Source organism: Melospiza melodia, chromosome 24 (assembly GCF_035770615.1).
Source record: "Melospiza melodia melodia isolate bMelMel2 chromosome 24, bMelMel2.pri, whole genome shotgun sequence".
Lineage (NCBI taxonomy): Eukaryota > Metazoa > Chordata > Aves > Passeriformes > Passerellidae > Melospiza > Melospiza melodia.
The window spans coordinates 5,106,243-5,131,896 of NC_086217.1; the positions used below are offsets into that span (position 1 = coordinate 5,106,243).

General features: G+C 45.0%; 1 protein-coding gene and 1 long non-coding RNA gene across 4 annotated transcripts; both read right to left on the minus strand.

Annotated features, from left to right (window-relative positions):
* Nucleotides 1-1,401: 1,401 nt before the first annotated feature.
* On the minus strand, nt 1,402-12,588 carry LOC134428810 (uncharacterized). Of its 3 annotated transcripts, none has more exons than XR_010030460.1 (6): nt 12,218-12,588; nt 8,000-8,153; nt 6,386-6,694; nt 4,930-5,073; nt 4,057-4,276; nt 1,402-2,774 (listed from the first exon to the last, which is right to left on the minus strand). XR_010030460.1 is itself a non-coding variant. In XM_063175798.1 (6 exons), exons 2-6 carry the CDS (start codon nt 8,061-8,063, stop codon nt 2,768-2,770), a joined length of 621 nt encoding a protein of 206 aa, XP_063031868.1. In that variant the 5' UTR covers nt 8,064-8,153; nt 12,218-12,587; the 3' UTR covers nt 1,402-2,767. The 3 variants fall into 3 exon arrangements, 2 of the variants coding, with proteins under 2 accessions (XP_063031868.1, XP_063031867.1); XM_063175798.1 differs by having other exon boundaries at nt 4,180-4,276; nt 12,218-12,587; XM_063175797.1 differs by having other exon boundaries at nt 4,057-4,179; nt 12,218-12,581.
* A 2,336-nt stretch (nt 12,589-14,924) lies between these two features.
* Nucleotides 14,925-24,914, minus strand: LOC134428634 (uncharacterized). Its single transcript, XR_010030428.1, has 3 exons — nt 24,754-24,914; nt 23,120-23,343; nt 14,925-15,036 (listed from the first exon to the last, which is right to left on the minus strand). It is a non-coding gene; the product is annotated as an uncharacterized LOC134428634 (long non-coding RNA).
* Nucleotides 24,915-25,654: the final 740 nt, after the last annotated feature.

Below are 25,654 nucleotides of genomic sequence, written 5' to 3' on the forward strand. Positions count from 1 at the left end.
CAGCTCACCCTTTCACCACGCTGCCCTCTTCCACCCTGGCTCTCAGCACAGCCTTTTCAGCAGGGATTTCACAGGGAGCCTCTGTTCCAAACAAACCTGTGCCAGCCACAGCCTGTTTGGGCTTCTGCAGATTCACAGGGACTGAAAGCAGCCTGTGGGAGCAGAAATCTCATTGCTGCTGCTGAGCTCATCCTTCCCTGCCATCTTAAACAGCTTGGGATTCCTCCTGGAAAACCACCTTGCTGTTAGACAAGAAAAATATATCTACAGGGCAGTCTTCAGGTCAGTCAGGTCATAAAGAAACCGAAGTCCAGTGCGTGATGTCATCTCTGCATGGCACCAGATATCCTCTGACATGCAGATAAAGGAGAAAGCACCAGTGCCACTCCCTGTCACAGCAGACACAGAGGGCTGTGGCAGTGACAGGAGTCACACAACCCCAGCCCAAGGTACCTCAGCACACAGCACCACGTGTAGGAATTACAGCCTTTGCCCCTGTGAATCCACACCAACCCTTTTTCTCTGGGGCATCATCTGCTGGTCCAGGTTCTTCACTGCAAGGGGTCTCAAAGAAAAGCCAGAAAGTGGGGAAAGGAAATGCACTGCACCCCCTGTTTGTGAGCTGAACCCCTGCTTGTGCAGGACAAGGAGCCCTGTGCATGCACTGTTGCACTCCCATCTCAGGCATCTCCTGATGGAAACTGGAAGTGCCTGTGCTGGTGCTGGCAGAGCTTGCTGCAGCTTTGCTGCTCTGAGGAGCTTGGCAGCTGTGAGGAACTCAGCAGGAACCCTTGGAGCTGCTGCACAAAAATCCAAGCATTTCATGGAAAAACTGATGGTTATTTACTAACTCGACATCTTTGCCAGATGGACCACTGAGAAAAAAGAGTTGCCCAGCAATTAAACATTCATTTTCTGAAGCATTGAGCAAGTTATGCTGATGGAGTCTCCCTCCCAAGCACCGATAGATGTTCTCTTGACTGTTCACTTGCTTCACCTAAAAATAAGAATTGCAATTGAAATTGTAACATCAGAGTTCCTCTTGGTCTGATCATATCAAAGAAGGTTTCAAAACCAACTCCTCCACCAACAGAACTGCTCTGTGAGACTGCACCTCAGTCTCCCTGTGTCATTTCTTGGCTGCTCTGGCACCTGCAGTGCCTTTCATGCCCAGTGACCCGAGCAGCTCAGCACCTTCCCAAGCTTCAAAGGCCTTGGCAAAAGAGTGGTTTCTGTCACTCACACAGAAAATGTAGTTCTCTTTGTAGATTCCCTGGATAATCCTATTAGTTCTCAAAATAGAAGCTGCAGTAAACTCAGTCTGATAACTGGAGCTGGTGTCAGATCTAAATCAGGAATGCAAAGGCAAGAAAAAGTGGCAGAGAAGAGAAGAAAACACACTTTTTTTTTTAAGAAGAATTTAATAACATCAGGGAACTGGATAATGCAGATTCTCTGAAAGATGAGTGCAGAAGGTGTAATTCCAGCCTACATTGAGAAACAAAGATATACAAATGTATAATGAGACCCTCAGAACTCTCCAATGGCTCCAGTAACCAAAGGAGCTGAAAACAAACATTTGTACAATGAATGGCAAGGAACAGAGGCATCAAATGGGAATCACCTGCTCAAAGTGTTGGAGATCTCTTAAAACATCACCAGCAAGGGGATCAGAAAAATCCAGATTTGATATTAAGCATCAGCACAACAGAGTTTGTTGGCAAGGTTCACTCTGCCAGTCAGTAGACTGGATGGTTGAGACAAATTGAGGAAAAAACAAGCAACAAAAAAAATCCAGTCAAAGCAGAAATGAGCCAAGAACTGTGTGTGTGCTTGTGTTTAGCTGTGTGGCAAAAGGACAGTGATTCAGCAAACATTCACATTGCTTTAGGCATTTGCTTCTGCCCTTGTGCTGCCACTGATTTTTGCTCAACAGTCTTGATAGTAAATTAGATCCAATGCAAAAGCTGAGGATTTATTCAAATCAGGTGGGAATGGGGAATGATTTAAGGATACCAAATACCCAAAGTGATTCCTGAGGAGCTGTACTTATCTCACGCTGTCTAAACTTGCCTAATTTGTCAGGAAGATTGAAACCAGAGTTCTGCTCAGCCTGGGGACCTCTGTGACCCCATGCCATTCCTGAGGGAGCTGGACACAGCCTCCCACCCAGCCCTGCACAGGAACACTCAGTCATTCCTCAGCCTGCAGGTGGGGGCAACATCAAATATCTCTTCCAAACTCTTCCAGTTCAACCTACCAGCCAGCTTGTGGTGCAAAAGGCTTTGGTGAATGCAGAGATGACCTGACAATTCAAACAATACAGACACCTGGGTGCTGCTGTGGCATTACCAAGTGACAGCCATGCAGAGGGCATTGGAAGGATTTCAGAGCTGTTCCTACTTTGTCCCAGAGAGAATTCAGCTGGTTTCAGTGCTGCTGAGTCAGCCACACACCCTGGGGTGCTGCTGTCTGCAGCCAAGCCAAGGAGAGGAGGATGGGGGCTCCTGGTGCTGTCTGTGCTGCTCAAAGGCCTGGAGCTGGACAAGAGTCACAGAGCTTGGAGAAGGTGTGGATGTGGTGAAGCTACCTTTGTGAAAACAGGACGATTTGGGACTACAAGGGCAGCAGTTCCCATGGAAAATGAGTCTGTGTTCAGCTGGTTGCTGTACATCATGAGAAAGGAGGATGCTTCTGGCAGAGAAGTTTTCTCCCTTGTAGATGGTTATCTGTGAGCATTTCTCTGTCAGAAGCCTCGCTGTCTTGCCTAGAAACTGCAGAATTGAAAAAAAAAATCTGTGAGGCCACCAAAGAAATTGGTAGATTCCAGTTAGAGTTATAAACAAAATGCCTGAATTTGTGAAGTCCTCCAGGCACCTTCCCTCTCCCATCTGCTTCTGAGCCACCCCTTTCTCCAGCAAGGGGGCAGCTTCAGGGCTCTGCTGTGACCCTGCCCTGGTGCTGTGACCCATCAACTTCTGCCTTAGAGGGACTCTAGGACAGACCTGAGTCATCACTGGACATTGCACCCCAGGGCAGGACCTCAGGGCAGTCATTACTGGTAAATGATTTAGCCCTCACACTAATATATCCATTAATCTATTGATGTAACAACAGTGAGACTGGTTTTGTGCTGCCTTTGCTGGGCTGTGCAAGCACTCGTGCAACTCCTCCTGAAACAAATTCAGACTTGGAAATTTAATCCTTTGGCTCTCAGAAAGAAACAACCAGCACCAGGGGATGCACTAGTTCAGGAACTGAGAGGAGGCCCAGCCTCAGGCATACACGAGGTGCCAAAAACCCTGGAGCCAGGTGGACAAAGGATGGAGGGGGAAAGCCATTATTGCAGGTTCAAGAAATGTCCACAGAGCCATTTCATATTGGTTTGCAAAACAAATTTCCCTCCTGGATGCATTTAGGAAATCCTTGTTCTTAAATTAAGGCTGGCTCTGGAGTGGGCAGGGCTGGGAGAGGGACCCACTCTCCTGAAGGCCCTGTCAGCCTGGATGTCCTGGCTGGGACACATCCCTGCCAGGGAAGCTGCACAGCAATGCTGAGTCTGGGACTGCCCCAAGGAGGGAAGGCTGAGCCCTGTGATTCCTTGGCCCTGCCACTGCTTCCCCCTTGCTTCAGGAGGAAGCAGTGAGGAAATGCCTTCTGTGCTCATTTTTCACAACAAAGCCACCGGATGGGCACTGTGATGGACATTGTGCTGTTCCTGCAGTTCTTAATGATGTTCACTGGGCTGACAGCCATTCAGTTATCCTGGGAACTGGCTCCAATACTGTATAAAATTTGCCCACTGGCAGACAATGTTTCCAAAGCCTGACTAAGCTTGTCCACCAAGACCCATCTTGGTCTCTAACAGTAAACATCCAGGGAGAAAACTGATGGAAATTTTTTTTTCTTTGTTTTTTTTTTCTGCCAGCCCAGTGAACATCATTAAGAACTGCAGGAACAGCACAATGGAGATGAGATCCAGGAGGAAAACCCTTTATGCTTTTCCCCCTTCCAGGCGTGGGACCCACAGGCAACACACAATTTGTGAGACTGTACCTTGGCGACGCCGCAGCCGCAAGAAGTAAAACATGGTGCCCCATCCTGTGCAAACCCCAACAAACAGGAATGCCAGCAAGACGCCAAGGCTGCTCTTTTTGCTGGTGGGAAATTCAGGATTACCTGCAGAGTAGAAGAAAATAGAGCATCCAAGTGAAGCAGGCAGGAGTGCTAAGCCATGAGCTGCCTCGTAAGCACCACACAGAGGAACTGGCCCCATCTGATAAAGAGAGAAGGAACTGATGAATGAGAGATCAAACAGCCTCTGGATCATCATGTTTTACAGAAGGTACCTGGCATAATGCTCACTTTATCAACAGTCAAAGCAAATTCTTGTCACCCCATCACAACAGATACTTTTGAACATCAACCTTATCTGAAATAACCAACAAGTGGTGAGACCCATCCTTGATGAAGTGTTCAAATAAGGAAATCCACTTTGACTGGTTTTTAAACCTTTTTTTTGTCAACTAAAGGTGACATTTATATATTCAAATTTCTTTCATGGTAGAAACCCCTGTCATCTTCCTCAGCTCATGGACAAAAATGTCCTCATTTAGCACTTAGATAAGGTCAATTCTTGGGAACTTTTTGCACATCCATCATGTACCCCCTTCCCTCAGCACCCCTGTGTCTGTCACTATGTAATTACAGGAACTTGAGCCTGTAGACATCTCTGTCCAGGACTGGCCATGTCCATTTGCCAAGCCAAAATTTCTGAGACTGGCTGGCTGCAGCATGTGTGGATTCAAATTATGAATGTACAGGACATCTCCCTGCCCGTGTAAACTCTGTTCACATCAATCTCTCTGGACAAGCCCCTCTCAAAGCAAAAGGCAAACACAAGAAGAGATTAACCTAGAATTCCCTCACCAGGAATGGTAACTGGCAGTGCAGCGTGTTTTCGATGTGACTTCTGAATGTAGCACTTCAGGTCAGGGTTGTAGTGCCAGGCAACTGCCTCTGCTTCACAGCAAACAGTCTGGTTCTCAGTACTGATGTCACCTCCTCCGTTTTCTGAGAAATATGAAAGGCAAAAAAAGTTTTGATTATAAATACGGATCATGTAGAAGATCTTCAGTGAAGAGCCAAAAATGTTGAAGAGATTAATAGATTTTCAAAGTGGATCATGTTGCACAAAATGTTGGAGATTGCTATGATTGCTACAAGCTGGAGATGTTTCATTCCCTAACAGTCCAAATCAACCATTGATATTAGATTTCCTTCTCACCAAAGGTGAGGAGATGTTCTGGGAATCAAAAATGGAAATATTTGAAGAAGATAAGAAAGTTTTTACAGGCAGTTAAGAATAACAAAACATCTGTAAAAATCTTATCATTACCTTTATGCAATAAAAATCTACTAACAATTTTTGCAGCTGCCTTTTACCCACAGGAACCAAAGAAGAGGAACAAGCAAGTACCTTTTTGCAAATCTCTAGTAGTAGCTGAGTAAATCTCTAGGACACTGGAGCGCATCTCCTACCAACTCTTCATCCCACTGTGCCATTGTAGAGCTTATTCTTCTTCAAAGAGAATCTGGAAAACTCCCTCCTGCCTTCACCTACACATCCACTCCTTCCCGTCTTAGGGGATTCAGGCATCCCTGTCTACAGCAATTTCCAGATTTCCTGTGAATGTTGCAGTGTCACCAAAGTTTTACACTGTAGTGACCGCATACAGATATTTTGCAGTGATGAGCATAAATACAGGAGAGAAATGGCTTATGGTGGCCAGAAATTAAATACAAGAGGAATGATTAGGCTCAATAAAAGCCTATTAGATTAGGCTAAATTAAAGCCCTGCAACCTGAGCCACCATGAAGTTTTGCCCTCATGGAGCCACTTGCTTCATGTACTGACAGGTGTGTGAATTCCTGATTTTGGCAGTTTTGTGAGGAGGCTGGAAAGATGCTCCTGGGTGTTTATTGAATTGGACAGAAGAGCAGCACAGAGTAGCTCCTGAGGCTGGACCTGGCTCTGGGGGTGTTCGGGCTGAAGCAGGTGGGATTCATACATTGCAACGTGGCACAGAATTTCACCATGGGAATTGCTGTTGCCAAAAAAACCCTAAAATAAAAATGTATTTTTAAAAATCACAGTAACATGTGTTTATCTGAATCTCTCCTAGTGTCGTTTTAAGCAGTGCTTGACCTGAAAGAGCTGAATTACTTTTGTGAATTACTTTATGACTTTTTCTCTCAGAAGAAACCAAATCATTCCAGTTTAGTCATTCATAAGCCTTGCTGTCTGCCCACATAGAAAACAATTCAGTTTCCTCCCAGAAATATGTTTTCCATCAGTTAATAACCAGGTTCCCAGCAAGCATACCTCCACAATTCAGGATGCCACACCAGTGTTTTGGTGGCACAGTTTCATCCCAGATGCCATAAACTTCTTCAGGACAGAAATTTGCTTGCTCAAAGCAAACAGTGATGTGTGATTCATTGGCCATCAACTCAACTCTTACACCTGGAATAGTGTTTTTCTTGTCCTGTATTTCAGCGATTTTTGTACAGTCGGTAAAATCAATTCCCTCATCCTTGCATTTGCTGCTTTCCCAGTCCTCACAGCGGTAGACTTTCATATTTGTGCTGCCTCGTGTCCTCCCATTAGGGCCAGCAGTGGACATGGCAATATCTAAATCAGAAAAAAAAAACAAAGAAAAAAAATTTCCATCAGTTTTCTCCCTAGATGTTTACTGTTAGAGACCAAGATGGGTCTTGGTGGACAAGCTTAGTCATGGCTTTGGAAACATTGTCTGCCAGTGGGCAAATTTTATACAGTACTGGGGCCAGTTCCCATGATAACTTTTGGGGTAGAAACATGATGGAATTTCCCCACTACTTACACTGTTTTTTTAACTGGGAAGCTGGCAGCTTGGGAGGTGAGTTGAAAGATGTTTCTCTTGCTGAGCTCCTCTCCTCTTGTCCTCTTTCCTTCCCAAACTCCTTGGCACAATCCCACCAGGTGTCCCTCCAACACACTGCAGATCCCAGGACCACTGAAGCTCAGGGCTGAGCTGCCACACTGCCCACCCTGGGTGAATGTCCCAGGTTCCCTCCCTCAGACCCTGCCAGGAAAGAGTCAGTCCTTTGGGAGAGGGCTCACCTCATCTGACATCTGACAGACCCAGACAGTCACCCCTCCCAAAAGAGGAGATTGGGACATCTCGGGGTCTTTCGGTTGCTGTGTCCCCAAGAATGTTAAAAGTCTCTTTTCCCAGTCTGAGTGCTTGAAGAATGAGTTGGAGCTCTTCAGTTGTTGGTCTCAAGGTTGTTTATTGGGTCTTATCTATAAAAAATTTTCTCCTGCCCTGCTGAGGTCCATCCAGCAGGACAGTTCCAGGCACTCTGCCTGGCCCCAGGGTGGTTTTATGTCTTTAGACTAAAAACTATATATACAATGTTTACAATTACTTCCCAATACCTCTCACCTATGTTAGACAGTGAGCTTCTACTCTAAACCAAAGTGCCAACATCACAGCAGAAGATGGAGGCCAAGAAGAAGAAGGAGAAAGGCTGGACATGCCCAGTTCCCTCCATCTTGCCTCCTGAACCTCCATTCCAGAAACCCCAAAATCTACTTTTCCACCTTGTGATAAGTCACTATAATTCTACCTAAACTGTTGTGGCTTGCTGGTCTTCATCTAAGGTTGGTAATTTGCTCCACAGGTTATAATCAAACCCACAGGTGTTTTGGGCTCCATGCCAGGGTTTCTGAACCCATTGGCAGGGGTCCTGGCCATCCTGGACAGCCAGAGGGATGTTCTGGCTTCCCACAGGGACAGGTCAAACACGTCAACCTTCACCTCCTAAATTTCTCTTCTCACCTTAGAGGTTTTGTGGTCTTGGTTTTAACTGGGCACAGCTGAATTTATCCTAACAGAGGTTTTGAGCTATGGAAGAGCAGGGAAAAGCGCTGAGGTCAAACACAGAGACTCACTTGGATGGGGAGCAGCAAGAGCCAGGAGCAGGAACCCCATGTGCAGGAGGTGGGGAGAGTCCATGGGGCTGCCCGGGGCGACGAGCTCCAGCAGGGCTGGAGCTCTCCCAGATCCTCCACAGCGCCAGGGCAGGCTCCCCCCTCAGTCTTCTCCCTGTGGGAATTTAAGGCAGTGCTTAGCACCCAGTGTCTCTGCTCTCTGTGTCCAGACAAAAAGATAACAAATGTCAGACGGCAGCTCCCAGCCCAGGTCACGGGATGGGGGCAAGGCAGAGGAACCCTCACACTGCTCACAAAGCGGCTACTGCACTGCACAAGGGCCAAACTCAGAGCCCTTCCCACCTCTGGCTCATGCACAGCAGCAGGAGACACGAGATCCTTCTGCAGGGAGAGGGAAATCCCTCCTGAGCCTGCTGGGCAGGGGGCTCCGTGTCCACGTCCTCCTGCACACACCCCTCAGCAGGAGCAGCAAATAACAGCTGGATTTGCTGCCAAATGTTCCCAAGTTGAGTTTCCAAGCTCCAAAGTTTGCTCAAATTGTGCAAAGCCCACCAGAAAACTAAGGAAGACGGATTATGCTGATTGAATGTTTCACTTGGCCTAAGATTAAATATTTTTTGTCAAATTGAATTATATTTTTAATTTAGGAGATCTGATGGGAAATATCTGTTCAAGTCAAATGAACAAACAAACAATAACTTGGTATTTCTTTTCAAAACGTCCTTGGATTTAGTCAGAAGTTAGTTTTCATTTAAATAACACGACTTTGTGATGTATGTTTTAGCAAAATACTCGCCAAATAAGGAAAGAAATTATAGAAAATTCACCTAACTTTCCTCACACGACTAGCTCTGGAAAACATAAAGTGCTTTGTTCCTGGGAGCTTTTCATCTAAAGCTTTCATAAAAACAACTTTTTTTTGCTGCCACAACCTGAGAAGAACTGTGAGGAAATTTCCAAATTAGTTATATGTTAATTCCTACTTACACATTCAACAGAAGTTAATAAATGCTTATCTCATATGGTCTATGCTGATCTAGATCTGCTGAGAATTCTACCCCATTTCCCAGAAACAGGTGAGCCAGGAGCAACACAACACAAGGACATGCCCTTCCAGCTTCCAGCAGGTGCTGCCCCCGTCCTTGAGACCAGCTGCAAAATTTCCTGTGGAATAAAACCTGGGACACCTCAGGCTCCCACATCAGCCCTGAGCAGGGTGCAAACCCAGGGAGTGCTGGACAGAGCTGGGCCCCTGGCACTGCACCCTCCAAGCAGTGATCCATCCTCTCCCACCACCCCCTCATGCACAGAGCTCCTGCTCACCTGGACAGTCCTGCAAGGATATCTTCTGCCCCCACCAAGTGTTAACAGCAATATCTTCTCTTACATAAAAAATTCATACATAAAAAATTCATCTTCCTCTTCCCATCCATAAAAAAAATTCATCCTTTAAAATTTTTTTCCCCCCTGATAATTCATATTTCACACATTCCTTTTTCCTATTTCCTGCTTTGCAAAGCACAGCTAACAATGCCTGGCCCTCCTTCCCTGCAGATGAGCAGAGTTCCAAGGGATTGACATCAACCTTGGAATCACAGAATCAGGTTTGGAAAAGACTCTTGAGTCCAGCTGTTAACAGGGCACTGCCAAATCCACCACTTAGATCATGTCCCTAAGTGCCACCTCTTCCTGTCTTTTAAATGCCTCCAGAGGATTTGTACCCCAGGGCATGTTTGCTGCACAGAACAGCTGCAGCACATCTGGCAGAGTTATTTGCCCAGAGGTTAAGATTTGGGCTTTCCCCAGTAGTTTTCAGTGAGGTCTGTATTTGTATCCTCATTTATTTGGTCCTCTCTTGTGTCTTGCCCCTCTCCACATTCTGACTCAAGGACATGTCCCTTCCCCTTCTCTCTGGTGACATTCCCTCCTTCTCCCTCTATTCTCTGCAGTTTCAACAGCCAAAACACCATCCACCAAATCTCTGTTCACCCCAACTGATCTCTCTTAAAATCTGGAGACTCTCCAGCTGTCTTGGCCAGCTCCTGCCAGCAGTTTTAAGCTTACTTGAATAAAACACTCAAATCTAAAGTGAAACACATTCTTTGGACAGACAAAACATTTTCCATTCAGGTTTTTTTGCATGTTTCCCTTTCTTTTTCTAAGTAACACAAACTTTCACTTAGCAGAGCTTCTGAGGTTTTCTACAGAGATGTAACAAAGTAAAGCCAGACCCTAAAAGCAGATCAGGAGCAAGCAGTAGGTGAATAAAGGAACAAACAGGAAGGGCTGAATTTCCTTCAGCAAACACCAGCCACTCACACCCAGGGCAGACCTGACCCACCTGAGATCACCAGCAGGAGAAAGAGGATTTGACAGGAAATCTGCAGAGCCCTAACAAGGTCCTTTGGTTTTGTTTTTGAAAGGATCTCTTTGAGGGAACAGCACTACCTGAAACTCTCAGGATTTTCCTTCTCCTCATAGCATCATAACAAACACAAGACAATAACTCCAGTATTTGCCAAGAGAAGGGTGAAATTCAGTCTCCAATGCCATAACATCACTTTCAGAAGAGCAAAAGTTTTCTCTCAAAGTTAAAATCTGATGACCTGGAATACTCTGACCCATGTTTCCTCCTACTTCAGCACAAATTGAACCAGGTCGCTGCCTCTCCAGTGTGTGTCCTCAAGTTTGCTGCCTCTGTCACAGCTGAGTGGGGACCCCCAAAGTGACCAAAGCAGAGTCCCCACAACATCCCCAGGAGCCAGCAGAGCAGAGCTGCTGCCCCAGGGTTCACCTGTTAACATCCCCTAACAGGGTTAACATCCCCTCTCCAAACGACCATTAAGCACATTCGTGGGCACACAAAATCCAGTGCTGTTCTCCAGCTGTAAACACTGCATTTTCTCATCCTCTTCCAGCCACATCCCCTGGGCTCTACAGCTTCAGGAGCAATTTAGTCTGTGGGTTTTATAGTCAGAACATGGTGGAACAAGACCTCATAATTTCTAAAACATTTATGTGGCACCCTAAGCATCCTGTGGGAAAGGCTTAAGTTGCAGTCAGCTTGGAGAAAATAGTACTATTAAAGGAAGTAAGGCAGCAACAGAATGAAACTCAAGGAACTTCAGAAGATCCTACAGATTTTATTCTCTACTCTAAGTTCTTTCCCAGAAAAGGAGAAGTATTTACATAAGAGAATTTTGGTATCACTTTCCTTATCACGTTTCCCTTACTAGCCTTCGTGACAAAGACAAAGAAACAAAACAATACAAAATCATGTGAGGAGATAAAGCAGGTCTTTCCTGAGTGTATGATTGCAGTTTGTATCCACAGTTACAACAAGCCATAGCAGAGAGAGCAACCAGCAGGACATTGTGGTTGAGCTGAGAAATCTCTGCAAAAAATATTAAGTGTAAAGCACACTTTGGCTTTCCTCTACCTGCTCTGAAAAAAAATTTCCAGAGCATTATAAAACATTGGTAACATTTTTTTTACTGCCTGCAGTACATTAAGTAGAATTAAGTGTTTCACTGGTTTAACTTCTTCTATTTTAAAACCACTGATGCTTTGTATTTTGGTTCTATCTCGTTTCATTCTGAACCCAGAGCTGCCAGGCTGGATTGTTCATTAGTCAGGCTGGACTTGTGGAAATGCACAGTCAGCTCCTTGAAAAGAAGAGCTGCAGGGATTTCTCCTGCAACCCTTCTGACAAATTCTCCCTTATTTGCAAACATGACAGGATGGAACTTTTGGAAAAGAAGATATTAGCAAGACATGCTAATGAGCTTTGAGGGAAAAAAAGAAGTTTAATGGGCATGGGAAAAACTATTCAGAAATTACATGAACAGGAAAATGTTGTTAATACATTTATTCTATTATTTCTGAGGTCACTCACACTATTATACAAATGCACCAAGAGGAAGCTGTTGGGTTTCTGCATTTCCACAATCAGTGTGAGTTCACACAGAGCTCTCTGGAAGTTGCCAGTCTGGGCTACAAATGTGATATTATTTAGTCACAAAGATCACCAGCAATACACGTTCTTCCCCAGCAAATACATGTTCTTCCCTATGCAGAAAATGTGCAGCACACTGAGAATTTCCCTCCTGCCACAGACATCTCAGTGCCTGCTTCTGAATGTTTACTTCAAAACAAGAAAGCAAGAATTTGTAAGAGAACAAGGTGGAAGATAGGACCCTCTAAAGAGGAAGACAGTACCTCAGAAGCTGTTTGTGTCTAAGTCCTCATGCCTCTTCCCTTCTCCAAGTGCCTGAGCAGCCTTGCCAGATCCAAGTTCATTGAGCTCCTCTTCCAGAGGAAAGCAGAAGTCAATGGGATCACAGAGAAGAAATCATTTCACTGGCTCCTCCCATCTTTAAATGCAGCTCATCTTGTAAGAAACTGCACTTTCACTTTCAATTCACAAGTACAGGTTAGCTAGCAGTATCACAGAGCAATGCAAACCAGGTAAGTCCACGCTGCTGTGAGTCCAGGTGCGGGTGGAATTTGCAGGAGTGCTGTAACTGCAGAAACGTAGCTGGATCTGATAATGGCAATGCTTTCTCCCAGTCCACAGTTCACTCTTTCACTATGCCACTCCTCTTACACTTTGTCCCTATTTTTTATCACATGATCTACAACCTATTTTGCTCCTCAGAAACGGAGAGTTTCTGGAAGGATTCACGTGCTTGGTGTTTGCTGAGCACTGCAGCACCTCTGCCCTTGTAGTAGAAAATGTGGAGGCTGACCCTTAGGGAAACTCACTTTCAGGGGTTTATTTAGCAGACATCATACAGAACTGATCAGCCTTCAATTTAATCCCTGTGCTGCACACCCACACTGCCCCTCCAGTGAATCTGGGCTTTGCTCTCACAGTCCCAGCTCAGGGCAGCAGCTGTGTGTTAAAAAAATGCTCCAAAAGTGGGACATTATCTATCATTCATATCTATCTATCAGTCTGTCATTTTTCTTTCATGTTTCATGTTTAGGAACATTAAACTGGAGACATTTCCTCAAAGAGACACCCAAACTTCCACTACAACAAACACAGCCAAAACAAAACCCACAACAAAACTCCTTGTTTCCCTATTACCTGTGCTCTTGTCACCCTGCCCTGGCCCAGAAGGAACACCAGCATACAGATGAGGTTTCTACATCTCTAGGGAAGTGGAATATTGGCAAAGGAAACTCCTGAGGTGGGTAATCATTACCCAGGAATGACCCCCACAAGGTGATGTGGTCATTCTTGTACAAACCCCAGGTCTGCAATATTTTTCCCTCCAGTGCCCTGGCACTCAGCACAGTCTGGCAGTGACCTCACAGCAGGGTTACACTCCAAACAAACATGTTGTGCTAATCCCAACCAGCCTCCAATGCCCCCTGGCACCAAATCCTCGCCCTAAAACCACCCCTTGGCAGCAGAGTCTCACTGGGTGCCACGGGCTGGGCTTGGCTGCTCAGCCAGCACTGCCTCAGTGTGTGGTGACATGAGATGTGAATTACCACAAGGAAACGAGCTGCAGTTATGAAATGCAGCAGTTAAACCACAATCTGGGGGGTTTGAGGCTCCCAGAAGATTGCTTGGTTTGAGGAATTGCTGAAAGGACTGAAGCCTTCACTCAAACCCAGCCAACCTAAATAGCAGCTGCTCTAGTGCAAGCTGGCACCACTGAAGAGAGCAATATGCTGGGAATATGCCTCAAAATTTTCATTTTTCTTTTGTCTTGATTCATTTTCACAGAAAGGCTTAGTCTTCAAGAACAGGATTTGGTAATACCAAACCACACAAGAGTTGTTTCAGATTCACCTCTTCCTCAGAGATACAACATTGAGCTCCTCTGGCTCTGCCATAATGTGATTTTTCCACTTTCAGTTTTCTCTCTGAGTGATACCAAGTTCCTCAAAAATCTGCTTTCTGCAAGCATAGGGCAGAAATTCAGGGGTAACACATGCTGGCTAATTTAGAATTATCAGGAACAGGCAAAGATCGTGTGTACCCAAAAATATCTTGGAGAAGTTTTAGCTTGCACGGAGTTTGCACTGCATCCTTTGACTATAAACTGTGTGATAAATAGAAAAAAATGTTAGTAATTCATGTATTCAGTAAGGAGCTTTGCCTTCTTGTTAATTAGATTGTATTTATTTTGCAATAATCCCACAAACTCCACTTCTGAACAACGCTTCATTTCAACTTCCAAAAGAGAGAACCTCCAACAAGAACTTTCTCCTATGGCCAAGGAATTTTATATTTTGATCCATCCTGACAGCACAAAATCCCTTCTAGCTGAATCCAGAAATTTCTGCCCAGAACACCAATGTTGGCTTTAACCAGAATTTTACCTAGAAACTCAACATGACAAATGAACCAGAAGACATGAAGGTCAAACACTATGAACATAGAAGAACCTCAGTTTTTCTTAGCTATATTCATGATTACAAGAAGTGGTTTGGGCTTCTATTCCTTTTTGTTTCAAGGAACTGTAACATCTTGTATATTTTATTTCATGTTCTGGGAATTTGAAAGTAATAAGGCAGCACAGAGATCTTTCCTTTCCCAGGACTCAGCTTTAACAGTTTTTGTCCCATTAGACTGTTGGTCTCAGTGTGCTTTGTCCATGACTTTGGCTTCCAAATCTCACTTATCTCCACTTTCATGGTGATGAGGAATTCCCCTGGCAATGTGATATGTTAAGAAAATAGATCATGAGGTAATTTATGGAAGATAAAAAGGGTAACCCCAATGGTTCATGACAGACATTTTAGGGTCATAGTTCTTTTATTGCCAAGGCGTTCACCAGTCAGGCGCCACAAGAAAAGATAAAGTTGTTTTCTGACGTTGGTTAAAAGGTTACCCTACAAATCTGAGCATACACATTCGGCTTTGCTCAGAAGAGTGACAAGTTACTGTGAGAAACCATGTCTCTTACCTTGGCACCTGTGAATTACTGCAGAAGAAATCAACAGCTACCCAAGGTGTTTCAGGCAGAAAGAGCTCGTGCTAAGCCCCCATGGACACCTCATGGGGAAGTCTCCTCTTCCTGGAGGCAGAAGAGAAACCAAGGGCAGGAATGAGAAGAGATTAACTTCTTAACCCCAAGGATAGATGGACTGTAGACAATTTTGATCTTTTGCTTAGAATCATAGAATCATTAAGGTTGGAAAAGGTTTTGGAACCTTAAATCATTAAGGTTCCAAAATTATGAATTCCAATATTTGACCAAACTTCTTTGACTTCAAGGCCATGGTCAGTAAGAGAGATGAAGCCACAGGGGTGAGCCTCCTCTGCTACAGGAGCAGGAGTGTCCCATGGGGACACACGTCAGTGTGCCAAGGGGGAGCACAGCTCAGGGATGCCCTCATGCTCTGGGCACAAGGTAAATCACAGAATCACAGAATTGGGGTGGAAGGGAACTCAGAGATGTCAGTAAAGATCCAGTCCCACTCTGTAGGGACACATTCCACTAGACCAGGTTGTCCAGAATCCCATCCAGCCTGGCCTTGGACACTTCCAGAAGATGGGGCAGCCATAGCTTCTCTGGGAAACTTGTGGCCTCACCATCCTCAGAGCAAAACAACTTCCTCCTAATCTCTCATCCAAAGCTACTCCATAGTCTGAAGCCATTCCCCCTTGCCCTGTCACTGTGTATTGCGGGGGAAGGGTAGATATAAGTCCAATTGTGTCAGGAACCCACGTCTTAAAAAAGGAACCCACTAGGCCATGGCAAAATATCCAAATATGGACAACATTAGAACCAGACCAGTGAAGAGATTTTTGCTTTTATTTCCAGCACATCAGTCTCAAAACAATCAAGACATCATGTTAACAGCTCACTGATCTACACAAAATGTCCTCCCTGGGAGAACTGACACAGAAATATATAAAATCATCTCAGTCTAGATTTCAGCCAATCACACACAGAAGACACATATTGACAAGCATTATATCCAATCTTATAAAACATACGTAATGGTAGCTAAAACAAAGACTAGTTCATAGGAGACATAGAACAGAGTTCTATTCATGCTAACCTTCTAAAGATATACATTAAATAACCTTGTTGCCATCCTAAAGCCAATTCTACAGAGGCCTATTGTTATTTGTCACGTCTACTGTTTGGGAAACTTTTCTGCTTGCATGGAAAACTTTTCTGCAATGCTAACAGAACTCCAGTCTAAGGCCTACATACTTTTTTTAAACCATTTTCTAAAAGCCTTCTAACTTTATGGTTTCCAACACTGTGCTTGTAAAAGGTCCCTCTCCATGCCCCTTGTAGGCTCCCTGTAGGTCTGGAATCCTCAGCCTCGATAGCTCCCAGGGCTGCAGGGCCACGCAGGGCAGCTGTGCTGGGCAGGGCCCCATTGCCAGGGCACAAACACTCCACCAGCTTTCCTTCTGATGAACATGGAAATGGTCTGATGTCCCCCGGGTGCTGTCCCCTGCTCCAGAAATCCACAGGGTGCTGGATGAGCCAGCATCATCTTGATACCACAACACTTCCCCAGCAAAACTGCCTGACAGCACAACTGGATGGATGGATGGATGGATGGATGGATGGATGGATGGATGGATGGATGGATGGATGGATGGATGGATGGATGGATGGATGGATGGATGGATGGATGGAGCAAATTAAGGTGATTTTGAACATCACAAGGCCCAACTCGGCAGCTGCCCACCAGGCCTGTGCTGTGGCACACAGAGCAGGAGCTTGTGCCAGGCCCAGCAGCTGTGTAGCCACCCAAAACTCCCTCATTCATTCACTGCAGGATGATCCAATCACCTTCCCCAGTATTAGGCTTTTTCTCTCATAATTTTTTTTGTTTTATTTAAGTAGTGGGAGAGTTATTTTGAAGCCTGCCAAGAAGCTGCTCTCCCTAAAAGATGAGATCATGCACTATTTGTGCTTGTGCTCCGTTTCATTGTTGACCTGTTTAGAGCTACAGATATTGTCGGAATCACCCTGAAAAAATAATCCTGTCTGAAGGGACAGCAAGTGTGAATAAAGCACCTCTCTTCCTTCCATAGCTGAGTATTGGTTTTGTTTTTCCAAACTCCAATACCAGAGTTTGGAAAATTACTGTATAGAATGCAACCAACAATTGTCTTGCAGGAAGTACACATTGACAGCTCCAGTGGCTGTGGCAATGCTCCAAAGCCTCAGCAAAAGCTGGAAATTAGCTTCCTCTAAAAGGCACGCATTTACCAGAACACTCTCTTCCAAGAGTGCCAAACCAGAATCGCATCTGCTGTTGTGACCCTCTGACCTCAAAATGCTTTGATGCCTTTTTAGGAGAAGCAGCCCCCTTTTCTAAGCATTTGTGCCCCCACTGTGCGTCTCCAAAGGAGCTGGTTTTGATTGCTATGGCACAGTCAGTACCCAGCAGCATCCCAGAGATCAGAATACACAGAAGCAAAGATCCAAAACCCCTCTGGTTTTACAGAGACACAACCTGAGTTGTCAGAGCAGGTGCTAATAATGCCAAGATTTTGGGTTTGATCCCAAATGGGCTGTTCACTTAAGAGACCCTTCAAACTCTGAATTTTCTGTCATTCTGTGAACCAACAGTATTTTGGACAAAGCAGTCCCATCACAGTTCAAAACAAGATTCAAAGCCTTCTGTGATAGGAAACTAAAACAATTTATCAGAACAAGTTGTTTACTTACTGCATAATACCAGAGCCAGCTGTTACAACTGTTCCTTTCATAAAAGAGAAGTATCATCAAAGAGAAAGCTGTAAATTAAATCCAGGATGGGACCCATATTTTCTTTCATTATCCATGAAAAAAAAACCCGTGGTGACCTTAACAAATCTTTGTTTCCCTACAGCTGAAGAGGACATAAGGAAATTTCTGTTCTCCTGAAATACCAGGTGTTTGAGCCCATAAGACAAAGCAAAAACATTATGTAGTATTTGCTTTCCAAATCTCACTTATCTTCAGAACCTCCACTATCATGTTTGCAAGGGATTTCCTTGCTAATCATGTGCATGGAGTAATTTATGGTTGAAATATAACTAGGGCCATACATTTTTATGGCACTGAAGGCAGGATTACAAAAGTGATTTTATAATTCAACTGATCAAGTAATTCCCCAGCCAAAAACCTGTGTAACACCCAATAGCTGCTCACACAAGGAAGCTGTTGTCAGGCAGGGTTTTCCTAGATGCATCAGTGCAGTTCCTTGAGGTTTCTGCATCAGCAGAGCAGCAATTTGGCTGCAGATGGTTATTAGAGAGAAGTTCCAGCCAACACCAGGACATTTGGCTGCCATTACACTCATGTGCCAGGCTCAGGGCATCAAAAAGAGAATATTTGAGACCCCAGGTAATGTTCACATTCAGAGTTGAATTAACATCACTCCCCAGTACAGTCTCACATCTACTTCCCCCTACCTACCATGAGCTTTACTCCAGGTGCTGCCTCCTTTCTAACACTCCTTGAGGATTTGGCTCAGGCTTTTCTACTTTCTACCCCATCCCCTTTCCCTTCAGAACAAAAATCAGCTGAGCACGGCCCAAAGGCAAGTGGAGGAAACTGCCTTCTGCAAATGGATGCTGGAAAATTATTGTAAATCAAAGATGACTCAGACAAAGGGGAGAGAGAATGATGCACCTGACTCCATCATCACAAGGCTAAAGAATTACTTTATTGTACTGTACTATGTGCATTTAATCTAAACTGAATCTGCCATGCACTCACTCTTGCTCACAACTGCTCAGAACTGCACTCACCTCTGTCCCGTGCCAGTCTGACACACACACACCTGGCCCTGACAGGCCAAGGGAACAAAACATCCTCACTGTGGGTAAACAATCTCCACATTGCATTCTGCTTTAGCACAACACAGGCACAGCAAACGAGATAAGAATTGTGTTTTCCTTCTTCTCTGCTTGTCTCACAGCTTCTCTGTTCAGAGAACATGTGAACACCACAGATAATTATAAACTTTGTAGGGTAGCTCTTGAATTTTTCTTATTTCTGCCAGATGGAATTTCTTGTTTGGACTCAGATGTTTATTAGTTCTTATCTATGTTACAGTCTCACAAACCATGAGTTCTGCAGCACTTCTAACAAACTAGAAATGAAGGCCTATATCTCTTTCTACAAGGCCTTTCAAGGATAAACTGTCCAATTAAGAAATGACACCTCAATTGTTTTTATATTTAACCCAATAACCAACCACCTGTGGCCTACAATGAGGAATTTTTTATCCAATTACAAAAACCCACCCAAACCCATGGAGAAGAAGGTGGAGAGGGAGGACCAGCCTCCGCCCTAAAACCTCCATCTTGCTTTATATATATTATTATATTCTAAAATTTAAACTCTAAGTTTTCTCCCCTGTGATATCACACACTTCTATTCAAACTCCACACCCACAATCCCAGTTCTGTCACTCCATTTTGGAAGCTTCTCCACAGCCTCAGGTCAATGCAGTGTTCTCTTGGGGGTCAGTGCCTGTCAGCACAGAAAGTCTGAAATTCTCTGCAGCCTCTCATGGATGGGCAGAGCCCACAGCATCCTCCCCCAGCCCACCCTGCCAGGGATCCCCACTGTGTGGCAGATGTGGTACCCAGGGTTTCTGACTGACAGACAAATGTCTAACACTTCTCTAAGTTTCCTTTAAGGTAACAGCTTGGTGTTCTTATAAATGTTCTTCTGTGGTGACATAAATGTAAAAGTTTTAATGGATCATTTCCCTGCTCTTTCCCCTAACCCCTAGAAAAGCTGTGGTTTAACATCTTATAAACCCAAGTGCCATACTGAGATATACAATGGGCTGTAAAACACCTCCTCAGCTGAAAAACTGGTGCTGTATTAAATTTTTCAGCTGCCAGCACTCTGACTTCTTTATAACCACACAGTGGCATGCTTTGACATGTATTAACTAATCATCTACAGTCTCAAGCTGCACTAAGGGCTGGATAGGAGGAAAATTCTTTTACAGAAAGGGCGATAAAGTCCCCAGGGAGGTGGTGGAGTCACCATCCCTGGGTGTGTTTAACAAAGCCTGGATGTGGCACTGGGGGCCAGGGTTTAGTTGAGGTGTTGGGGCTGGCTTGGACTCGATCTTGAAGGTCTTTTCCAACCCAGTGATTCTGTGAATTCTGTGAATTCTGTGTGTGTGATCTTAAGATTTTAAGAAGAGTCCTCTGAGCAGCCCGTAAAAGGAGACACAAAGCTTCCTTCAAAATCATCTTAAAGAAATTTGATATTTCTCTGGCCATCTTGTCCTAAGACACAGGGACGTGTAGAGGGGCCCTAATGCCCTTTGGGATAATCTCCTCCTACTTGCAGATTTGCCCTACAGCCAGCAAGTCCACAAAGGTTTATGCAGTGGAGCCCAAAGCAGCCATCCTGCAGTGCAGTCAGACAGACTCACGGACAGACACACAGACAGAGGGGCAGCCTACCCACGGGCTCACTGGAAATCACAAGGACAAAGCCAGAAGTGACACCATGCCAGGCAGAGGTGGCACCAAGCTGCTGATAAATGGCACCACTGGGGGGTCCCAGCCCAGCCCTCTGACTCCCTCAGGGCCAAGGAGCTCCAGAAAAAAACCAATTAATTTTCTCTTCCTCATCAAGCACTCCAGTTGTTTGTCTTTTCAGTGTTTGCTTTCTGTTGCAACATAAGCACAAGTTTATCTTTGACTTTATGGCTGCAGGGGAGATTTACAGCCAGGGTCATTGCCACATCATCTGATTGGGAAGACACAGCTCTCTCCTCATGCCCAGCACCAGGAGCTGTGTCTTGGCCATCCTGACTCGCCACTTTCCAACACACCCTTCTCACTCAGTTCTGTGATTTTATTTCCAAACAAATTGTTGTTGGAAATAACAACAATTGTTCCTATTTCTATGAGCATGCTCGCTCTGACAAGAGGAAAATTCAATCTCTCTACTTTTCCTTAGAACCTGTGACAGTCAATAGCCTCATTTGAGCACTCCTTGGAAAAGTCACCACTGAGGAATATTTACAACCATCCTCATTCTCCTTCCTCTATTTCACAGAATCACAGAATCACAGAATTTCAAGACTGGAAGAGACCTATAAGATCATCTAGTCCAGCCGATGTTCTAACTGTTCAACTAGATCATGGCAGCAAGTGCCACATCCAGTCTTTTGTTGTATTTTGAACTGCATAGACAAGGTTTAGTGCAGAGTATTTGTTCTCTTTGCTTTATTACTGTCCCCTGACTGGGTGTGATAGATGCAGCCACAACAAAGCTGAACCGAGCCAGCTAATACAGGAAAAATCCAAATACAAGTAAGTGTCTTGCTGCCATGACCTGCCCCAGCTCATAAAAGCTGCTGATATAGTGATGTCTCACACAGAAATGGCCTAGAGGTAATTTTTCAGTCTCTGGGAAAGTTGGGGTTGCACATTTGGGACCATAATCAAAAGCACTTCCAGCTTGAAGTGAGTTACAAGCAGCTGAATGGGAGAAACAGCAATGAGAAAATCCTTTCAGCTCTCCAATGTGAGACAGGATGGGGCAGCTCTGAATGACTGATACCCCAACTTTAGATTTATTTTTACAACCTCATCATCTGGCTCCTGTAGAGGATTGGATCTCATCAAAAGTTTCACAGGTCTGAGACAACAGTGCTGCAGTCCTTTCAACCCCAGCACAAAGGGATCCACTCACCCTCAGCCGGCTGAAAATCCCTGCTTTTCTGCCCATCCCTGCCCTGCCAGAGCCAAGCAAACACAGAGCTGCCTGCAGCAGCAGGATTGGATCTTCCTTTTGCAACGGGAAATACTCAAGTAGGGCAAAATCATCTTTAAGTTGTCAAGCTCTCCCCATTTGTCTTTCATTAGACAAAGAACATGACTCAGAAGAGGAACAGCTCTGCTGGCTCCCAGGCCACTTATTTTAGTCTTATTCCCTTCCAGCAGTCCAGACCCTGGAAATAACCAGCTACAAGTTCCCTTGGGACCATGTATTGGACAGTGAAGGGTTGGTAGACTGGGAAATTTGTATGTTTACGTCTGGTTGTATGTCCTTTTTCTGAGTCTGCAACACCCAAGAGGCCTGCAGGCCTAAAAGCCAAGGTCACCCAGCAGCACATCCCAGCTCCCAGGTGAAGATCTCAGTGAGATCTCCAGATCTCAGTGACATCTGGAGCATCCTGCCCTTCCTGCATTCCAGTTTATCCTTTGCTAAAGCAAAAGCAGCTTTGGGATTCAGAGGGGAAAGCTGCCACCAGGATAGTTAGTAAGTGCCCCAACCTGCTCCCAGGTCAGTGTGCCTGACAGATTCTTCGCTGCCTCCTCAGCCAATTTCTCTCTAGAAGCCAAGCAACTTGTTCACATTCATGTCTCCATCTCTAGGATGCAGATTCTATGGATTTGGGCATTCCCGAGCCAAAGGAATTGCAGAGCATGTTCACTGATGCAGACACAAACAGTTGTGTTATTGCCCTAAAGCAAAGAGCACACCTGAAAAATCAAAAGACAGTGAATGACTTAGCTGATGTTTTCCTTGGTATCTCAGGGCAGCTCATATGCCCTCTGAGGAATTTAAACCCAGGGGTTGCCCAGAGAATAACAAAATCCAAAAGGCAACACAAACATGGTAGGAGACACCTTTCCCAAACACATCTGTTACAATCTAGGGAGCAGATTGCTCACTGAGGGGAGGGAGCACTGCTCAAACAGCAAACCAGGAAAACCAGCTCAGACCTCATTCAGAGTTTTAATTCTGCTGTCCCTGATATTCAATCCTAGTCCCAGCAGCAGCTCAGAGGCCAAAGCCACACCCCCAGGAGCTGAGTGTGAAATAAATTGTTAAACAATTTCTCCCAACACAAAACCCAGGAGTTTTTCCACCCCTGCTCCATTGCAGGTGTCCTGCTGCAGGCCAGCAAAAAGCCAAGTGTGCTGCTCAGCAGCACCAAGCAAACCTGCCAGGGGGAATTAAAGCCTGCAAAATTAAGCAGGAGCAGTAGAAGATAATCACAGCATCACAGACAGCAGAGGAGAAGTTTGCAAGATCTCATGAGACTGAAACAGACTGTTCACATGCTACAGTCTACTGCTCTATGCAAAACCAGAGAAGAATACACACAGATGGTCAGGGTAGAGGGAAACGAAATTAACAGTGAAGTTACCTCCTTCAGTACTCTTCCTTGTATGATTCATGCTTTGCATGTAACTCTTCTGCCCTGAATTCAGCCATTTATAGTAAGATGGATCCATCATCTGGATGTTATTCTCAGAGGAAATTATTTCAGTCCTGGCACGAGAGATCAGGGAATTCACATCCACTTCCTATCTCACATGAGAGCTCTTTGACACAGGGGGTTTTCGTGCTGGCCTGAGATGATGCTTCCAGCTGGAAAGGAAGAACCAGTGTTTCACTTTTCATGTGTGTGCTCCAGAAGTTAAACATACATGGGGTTTAATGCTATTGACATCTGGCACCTTGACATCACTGGGCCTGCCTTGTGCTCCCCTACTGTACAGATTGCGCTGGACCAGGAATCTGGAGATTTTGAACCCTTTTTCTTTCTCCAAAAGGAGAAGGCCTGTGACTTTATTGTATTTCCTGCACACTGAGGAGATAGAAGGTGTTAACCACCCAAGGCTTTTGGTGGCTGTTGCAGATGGGAGTGAGGTGGGGAATGCCCAACAATGCAGAGATTTTGTCAGTTCTCTGCAGTCCAGTTCCCGTACAGTCACTCTGCAGAGTGGTTCCACTGCTTGAGGCAAGGCAATAAAACCAAGAGGAAATTCCCTTTGCAGCTCTGTTTCCCTCTCTGCTTTGCTCACACCTGGTCCTCCCACCTGGACCATGTTGCTGTTGAGGTCTCCATTCCAGCTATGGAGCAATTTCAACTCGTGGTGTAAAAGGATCTTGCAGATGGCAACATCATTTCTGAAACATCAGTGGGGTTTTTGGTTTGCAAGCAAGGACTTCCTTATCTGAGCATAGCTTCTCTTCCCCACCCAACACAAAGATGACTTGAAGCTATTTATCCAAACAAATTCTAGTTCTTCTAAACTGACTCTTTCATACCAAAGTCTGACTCTTCCTTTTGGCACAGTTTTATTAAATTTTCCAACTCCATTTCATGTAACTGGTGCTCTCTGAGGACCATTTCCTCCAGCACTGACTTTCAGTCTTCCCTGGAGGTGTTTTTCTTCCATGAGGCACAGCCAGATGCTGGCAGGCCACAGGCCAGTCCCACAGAATACTCATTTATTGATGCACCACAGATATTTCCCATTACTGCTAACATTTTGCAGTTGAAGCCTTGTGAGTTGTGCAATACAGAAAAGATCTGTTTCAGAGAGAAACATGACTTCAGGCACTACAACCCTGGCAACTCACAGCTTTGTTATTCCCCAAGAATGCTTATCCAGCAAGGACTGTACAAACTAAATTGGGGGACAAATGAAGCCTTTCATGTTTTCATTCCCCTTTAGAAATAGACATAGAAATACAGCAACCTTTACTGGGGCTTTTCCTTCTATTAACATGGCAGTAAGTTCATTATCCAAATGTGAAGGCAAAAGCAGGAAGAGAGTTTTGCCTTAAGGGAACTAAATAGAGGAAGTGTGGTCAATCAGCTCAGTGTCTGACCACCACAGCAGTGAGCTCACAATCAGCTCTTCAAGACAGAGACATCAGGATTAGGGCACATGTGCCAAAAGCAGCTCAGTGCCATTATTATGGAATCTTAAAATTATTTCAGTTGGAAAAGAGCTGGGTCATGGAGTCCAACCTGTGCCCAATGCCCACCTTGTCACTGAGCCCAGAGCAATTCCTTGGACACCTCCAGGGATGGGGCTCCACCACCTCCCAATGACAGTGGTTTCAATGATTAAATTCTGACAATGCTTTCAGTGATTAAGTTCTTCCAGATGTCCAAATTAAACATGGCTTGGTACAGCTTGTGGCCATTTCCTTTTGCCCTATCAAAGTGAAAACATCAAAGACTGGTAGGAAGGAAACTCAGATCAGAACAACTGAAACCACAGCATATCCACATCCAGTTAGCTCATATTCCAGTAATATGAACTAGATATGAAAAATACACAAATGTGGAAAATGGGCAGTGTGGGAAATCCAGACGGCAGGAGCAAGGGACAACAGGAGACAACAAAGATGTGCAAGAGGTGGCCATGAGGATGTAAATGACCCTGAAAAACAAGGAATGTCACCTCCCCTGTCCTTGCAGGACAAGAAAGTGGAGTTCACAAAAGCCATCATTGTGGTCTGTGCTTAAAACAATTGAGAGAAGGGCCCTTTGCTGCAGGACAAGGTGCCAGCCCAGAAACCCTCAGCACATCTGGGATTAGACAGATCCATGGGAGGAAGGTGCAGCAAGCAGGGCTCTTCAGCACTTTGGCTCTGGTGTGAGCTCCAGCTCAGGGAGTCCCCAGCACCTTCCTGCTCAGCAGGTTCATCCCAAGGGAACACCAGCTACAAGCAAGTCGCTGTCACCCTCAGAGATGGGATGTTGGGATCCAGCCCAGGCCAGCAGAGCTGGTTTGCCCTCCACAAGTGTCAAGTCAAGATGTTCTTTGTCTCTGAAATAAGCACAAGTGGGCCTGGAGTTTTAATTCAGTTTCTTTTTCTGCTCAGAAGAGCATCAGGGAAAGTGGGTGAAGCAGGTGAGGCAGCAGGTGCTGAATCCAAC

What these genes read in the sequence shown, in the direction of transcription:
- LOC134428810 (XM_063175797.1), bottom strand. Translation starts at nt 8,063, where the DNA reads ATGGACTCTCCCCACCTCCTGCACATGGGGTTCCTGCTCCTGGCTCTT. An exon ending in TCTTGCTGCTCCCCATCCAA is followed by an intron (nt 6,695 to 7,999) that starts GTGAGTCTCTGT and finishes TTTCTGATTTAG; the next exon opens with ATATTGCCATGTCCACTGCT. An exon ending in ACTGCCAGTTACCATTCCTG is followed by an intron (nt 4,180 to 4,929) that starts GTGAGGGAATTC and finishes TCTACTCTGCAG; the next exon opens with GTAATCCTGAATTTCCCACC.